The following is a 6153-nucleotide window of genomic DNA, read 5'->3' as shown; positions in this document are numbered from 1 at the left end:
ACACCATTAGATTTTTAGAGTTTGCGAATTTAAATGATACCATTGGTATGTGAGGGTTTAGGATCTAGAAAGCCCTGTCTGAGGCTAACTTAAATACATTCGCAGTTTTAGCTAAACCATCTACCATGAAAACTGTCCCACATGTAACTAATTTGAACTCAGTTTTTGGCAAGTTGTCAGCAAGCACGAAAATATCATTATTTCCAGCCCGAGCACCACTCAATAGCATTCGTTTTCATAGGTTTGGGGCCAGCTAAACCTTTGATACAAACTAGGCTACCTACTCTTATGAATAAAACTAATTTGTTTGAAGCCTCTGGAGAAGTGAATGGAGTCCAAAAGTGTCCTTGATTTGCTTCAAGTTCATCCGATCCAAAAGCTCTGCGCGACGCCATTTCAATGATCGACTCTTAATCCTGGGCTCCCAATGATATGATTGGAAAGACTATTTGTAGTGGGCGGTCAAATGGTGAATTTGAATCGTTCATGCCAACGCTACTTACCTTGTATCCTTGAGCGGAGAGAAAAGTGGATGAGTTCTGATGTATTCTTACGTAGAATTGAAGGAATGAAGTATGTTTTGATTCCTTGCATTCAGGCTGATTGTTTTCAGGCACATTTTATTATAAAATGAGTTTTTTTGTTAAAAGCATCAATACTAAAGTACAAAAAAGTCCTTTTATAGATGTTATTTAAGCTAACATATTAATAACAAATGTTTTTACTGCACATGTCTCCACAAATTCTCTATTTTGTTTTTTCTTTTGGCCTTAGTATTACACCAATGTTAAGCCCTGAATGGCCAAGATGGAGTTCTCAAAATGGGGTGACGGTTTCTGTAGGATTACCGAAAACCAAATGATTAACAGATATATTTTCTACCAACATTGATTCAGATTTTCTGCCTTCAGTTGCCTTCCAAATTCTGAACTTGGTATGAAGATTAACTAAAATAAAAGAATAGGCATCTTTGTCCGTGCATTACCCTTGCAAAATTTGCCTTCATCCAACCTCACCTTTAACATCAAGTAAGAAAGCACGAGAATTCCTTCCCTTCAGAACTTATCAAAGTTACTGCCTGCACCAATTTCGATTTCTACCAACCCATCAATCCCTGTCGTTCATGTCTCACTAACTCAAATCATGTCCAACTCCCTAGGGCTCCTACAGAGTACCATGGTAAGTAATCGTTCAAAAGCCCGCACCCAAAGATTCGATTCCGCAGAAGCCAATCTCTTACTCTCTTTCAGTCTCGCTCCCCGGTTCTACACCGATTATCCCTGCTCCGTCCTTCGACCCTCGTGCCTTGTCGATTCAAAGGCCATCTCTTGCCTCACCGGAAACCCCGATGGATTCCTCCGGCTAAATCCAAGGTATTCGTCTTGCCTCCCCCAGACCACACCCCCGAATCGGAGAACACGCTCATGAATGAACTGGTGGTCAATTACAATGAGCGGCTTTCGGGGGTCACGCAGTATCTCTATGAGGACTTTTTGCGTTTCTCGGATGTGGGTGAAGTAGGTCGAATTGAAGCGGCCAAAGAGGCAGAGGAACATCGAGCACGGGTGGCTGAGAATGACCGAGAAAATGCTCGCATTGTGGAAGCCCGCAAACAACGCATGGCCCAAGAGTTAGAGGACAAGAAGCGACGAGCCCAGGAAAATTTGGAGGCGATTCAAACGGCGGATCAGGCGCGGATTCGCGACCTCGAGGAGCGAGTTCAACGAGAAACTGCGATTTTGCAAAATGCCGTGACCAAAGAGAATCTGGATGCGAAGATTGAAGAGGCTTTGGCCAATCCCGTGGATCACGAATACGCTATCGATACAGAGGGGCATATATATTATGGACGTTACACGGCTTCAAACGATGTCCCCGAAAATCAGCGGATCAAGATTCCTGTGCCTAAAAACGAGATGGATTTTCTGACTTCAGATGACGACGCTCAGTTAGAACATGAAAGTTAGTTCGTTGCAATAAATTTTGTCACGATTGGTAGAATTTGTTTATTCTGTACGATATTTGATATATATAGATATATATATAAATCTCACATTTAATTGTTCTGGGGTGGGCTCGGCACTAACTTTGGTCTTTGTGATAAGCCAATAATGCGTTCGAGTCCATATGTTAATTCTAAAAATACAATTACAAAATTGGAATTGGTCGTCCGTCACGCTCTGGCATAACATGGTTGAGGTGGTTCAGAAAACAATGAATTAGACGATACAAGAAGATTTTTGGTACTCTTTAAAAACACGCGTGTTCTTTTCTTCTTTCGTATTAAAGAATATATGTATATATATGCCTTTGTATGTCTGCATGTGTGTATACTTCGTAAATGACCATTCAAAAACCACCAGAAACGACGAGGCACCGGTTCATGTGAGCCTGGCAATACCCTGACAAGACTTTGTTACATCTGGATCAAAATAATGATCAGCCCGGTATCGTTGTGGACATGCTGACTTTCCGGTCGAGGATGCTGGCTTGGACCTCGGCCAATGTCTTCTTAATCCGCAAAGCTGTGAGGCGTGCTCCCGGGTCACTGTACCAACACTCTTTCATGAGTTTGCTAATCGCTTGGAGTTCCTGCAATTGTAGAACAAAGTTGTTGCTATTGTGTCATTTATCCGGTGCTGAACATAATGTTTGGTGAGCCCCTAATGTTACGGAGAAGAACCCTTTCATCGGCATAAATCTAAGAACCTGTTCTGATTCATAATTCACATGTTTCATAAAAATAATTTTTCGGACGGAAAACATTGGGTGTACGTAATCCAATTCAAGGCATTTGTCGAGAGTACCTTTTACCTACTTTATACAGGCTATCATCTCCAATTTTTTTTGTTTCGTATTCTTCATTCTTTTCAGAGAAAGGTCATCTTGTGAGAGGATCATTTTGGACTCGAGAAAATCTTCTATTTCCGTTCTCTAACGCGCGTCTTGCGATTATTGCAAATGTTGACCACAACAAATCTTGCCCAGGTGGAATGCACAAATAATGATGGTGGTAAATAGAGCGCCGGGCAAAATTGACTGCCTACATTTTGAAATAGTCATTTGGTTTCACGCTCTCCATCTGGACACGGGGCTAAATATTTTCGGAGTATGACTGTCTTTGAAAATATTGCTGAAATCTGGCTATGTACACCTTGGTTTTCGCAGCACTGACTTAACTCTAAAGTATACCGGTTGTGACTCTCGAGAAACGGAAAGTAGCGCCCTCTAATAACTGAACTTCGCGTGTCCTTTTAAGCTTTTAACGGTCAGTGGTTCCAGACAAATGGCAAAGAAAAGCGCCAAATAATTGTCAAACAACGCAAGTAAAAGCCTTAGCTGACGGGAGTGTCGCTTTTTCTGGTTGCGTCTTAGCTCACTCTCTTTCTTATTCCTTTCCTCCATATCATGAAAGTGGAGTTGCACCAGGCTGGCTAGGGCCAATGCGGCAGTAGGGCTTGTTTGGCAGTAGGGTATTAAGACAGATTCAAATGATAATTCTTGCAAGCAATCCTCGTGCTTTAGTCTCGAGAGTCTTATTATCTATTATCAGACAAACTGGATGAGCTTATTGGTGATCAATCTTCGATGAAAAACATTTATCTAAGAACCTCTTACCAGCGTGGCTTGCCAGGCACCGGAGAACGAAGGCCGGATTTGCTTGTCGCACACCACCTGTCGCATCTCGTCAATGGTTGGATCTGGATCAACGACTTCATAAAATGGGAGCTGATACTCCTCGCAAGCCCCCGTCACATTGGTTCTTCGTGCCAATTCCCAGAACACAAGACCCAGTGAATAGACGTCGGCCCGTTTCCACGAGTCGAAGTCGTTTGGATTCAGGGACTCGTTTAAGATCTCAGGGGCGAGGTAGCGCTTGGTACCCACTTTGTTGTTGTTGGGCAAATCCACAGTGTCAGTTTCAGAGTCATGCCGCACGCACAGACCCAGATCGGCGATGGCGCAGGTAAGATCCCTCTTGACAAGGATATTTTTGGATTTGAGATCACGGTGGGCAATGGCGGGTTTGCCTATAAATAGGGACTGGTAAGTAAAATTACTTAATTCAAGGAGTACTCCAGATCTATTTCATACCCTGGGTGCCAATAATTTCCATGTGAAGGTGTGCTAGTCCGGTGGCAATGGACCAAGCCATGGACATGAGTAGATTTGGAGAGACCGCAAACTTAGTAATGTAATCGAAGAGCGACCCATGCTCGTGATAATCAGTTACAAGCCAAAGCTGGGTCCAGGTACCATTATCTAGTAAGATTATAAGAAAATGAAACTGTTCAACAAGGGAATAAAATTGAATTTAAGCAATCAATATTGTTTATGGATAATTGAAGTCTCAGTTTTGCACGTTTAGGTAAATTTGATCCCAATACCGAGAACATGTGGGTCTTGCTCTTGGTAAGCAAGCGAACCATAATCATTCATCCAAGTTAAGTGTTACCTTTGTTATCGGTGGCAATGAAGCCCAATATGTTTTCATGCCTGAGCATGACAGTCTGATAGATTTGAGATTCACGGAACCAGGAATTCTCATCTCGAGTGGAAAATATTTTTACCGCCACAGATTCACCCCTCCATTGGCCTTTCCAGACTTCACCGAATCTAGAACAAGTGGCAGAATGTAACAAAGAACCTAAAACTATTCTTGTCTTGCAGAAGATAATTGCAATGTTTCACAGAAATTCTATATACCTTCCTTGTCCAATGATGTTCGCCAAACGAATTTGTCTAGCAATCGATCTTTGAACAAGAAGTGGAAGGCCCGAGCCAGAGCCAGAGCAAGTGCTTTCCATTAGCTCTTTGATGGTTGTGTTTTGAGTGCTGTCGTCCATGAGTGGAACTTCCTCTCGAGGTTGAATAGGGCGTATTCCCTCGGACACGTTGGCTAGTGGAAGAAGAGGTAGGAGGCGTTTCTGGTAGAAACATTTACGCCACACCACTGCAGCGGTAAAGAGCAATAAAATGCCCAGACACGTGGGCACAATGAGCAAGAGTAATAGGAGGAGATTGTTTTGGTGACTCTTTTTAACTGAAAAGTGAAGCGAACACTTGTTAGTGAAGAGAGGGCTGTTTGCAGCATCGTTTTTGTGGTGAGAATAGGGCAAATATTGATGCAAGGAAAGTAAAAATTTGTTTTAAGATCCTGAGAAAGCTCCTGAAATTTTAATGATTTGACTTCAAGAGGTGTCAAATAAAGTTGGCGTGCACCCGACCATGAAGGCCTTCCCACACTTGACTCCACAATTGTGAGCTTGCAAATTGAAATAGTGATGACTGGCACATTTTCAAGACGAACCCCACTCCAATTTCCAGACAAAGGATATCGGTACCTTCGATCGTCAGCCCCAAAACAATTTGGCATCCAATTTTTAGAGACTCGTCGATCCTTACCGTTGGCAATGCTCGGCAGTGCAATTGTGAGGTTGGCGTTGCAAAAATCTGTTTCGTAGCAACATTGACTTTGGAACTCCCTCTTGTTCTTCTCTGAGAAATGGCAGAAGAAGGGTCGCTCCTTTGGTTGGAGCATATTTTCTTTCACACATCTAAATTGAGTACATATAGAAGTATTAAAGTTGTTCAATGGGTTTGTGTTGCTGATTACTGAATACTCCTGGACTCACATGTAGTTGGTTTCGATTCGACCCCCGGAATTGTGAATGGATTTAAAACATCTTCCATCAGTAGAACATATGGCCAAGTTCACACCCTCAACCTGAATATGAGATGAAGTAGCGTTGACTGGGCAAGAATCTTCGGTTGAAACCGTTGTAATGGGAGGGAAGGTCGTGTCATCTAATACTACTTTTCCACAAATACAGTCCAGTCCTGAAATTGAAATTTTAACAATTTTTAGCGTCTTTTGGCGCTATCGCCTCTCAGAACCGAGAGCTACAAATAATGATGATATGTTTTCTCGTAAAATTAAATCATTCTGCATGGCAATATTTCTCGGAATCTTCATGCCCTTAGCTCCTCTTACCAGTGTCAAGGAAATTTAACTCTTTCAGCTACAATTTTTTTGCGTTGATTGTACATTAAATTTCATATAGGAAGGATTCGGTTATAGATAAGATCTCTTTCGATCCATCATCAGCTCAACACATTATGTTTTCGTCTGACTTTTTTATCTGTTTTCCT

General features: G+C 42.2%; 2 protein-coding genes across 2 annotated transcripts in view; one reads left to right on the top strand and one right to left on the bottom strand.

The window, feature by feature from the left end:
• Positions 1-1018: 1018 nt before the first annotated feature.
• Positions 1019-2001, top strand: LOC131885343 (small ribosomal subunit protein mS26-like). Its single transcript, XM_059233369.1, has 2 exons — positions 1019-1179; positions 1251-2001. The coding sequence occupies exons 1-2, from the start codon at positions 1144-1146 to the stop codon at positions 1965-1967; spliced, it is 753 nt and encodes a 250-aa protein (XP_059089352.1). The 5' UTR covers positions 1019-1143; the 3' UTR covers positions 1968-2001.
• LOC131885342 (TGF-beta receptor type-1-like) overlaps positions 1753-6153 on the bottom strand; it is a 6611-nt gene continuing 2210 nt past the window's right edge. Inside the window, exons 2-8 of the mRNA XM_059233368.1 lie at positions 5637-5841; positions 5407-5558; positions 4708-5044; positions 4457-4617; positions 4096-4263; positions 3619-4031; positions 1753-2592 (exon numbers count right to left, since the gene is read on the bottom strand). Of these exons, the coding sequence (XP_059089351.1) occupies positions 2440-2592; positions 3619-4031; positions 4096-4263; positions 4457-4617; positions 4708-5044; positions 5407-5558; positions 5637-5841 (1589 nt within the window). The 3' untranslated portion in view covers positions 1753-2439. The remainder of the gene's footprint in view (positions 2593-3618; positions 4032-4095; positions 4264-4456; positions 4618-4707; positions 5045-5406; positions 5559-5636; positions 5842-6153) is intronic.

This window comes from Tigriopus californicus, chromosome 8 (assembly GCF_007210705.1).
Source record: "Tigriopus californicus strain San Diego chromosome 8, Tcal_SD_v2.1, whole genome shotgun sequence".
Classification (NCBI taxonomy): Eukaryota; Metazoa; Arthropoda; class Copepoda; order Harpacticoida; family Harpacticidae; genus Tigriopus; species Tigriopus californicus.
The sequence above is the reverse complement of the archived record's forward strand: the minus strand, read 5'-3'. Positions and strand labels throughout refer to the sequence as shown.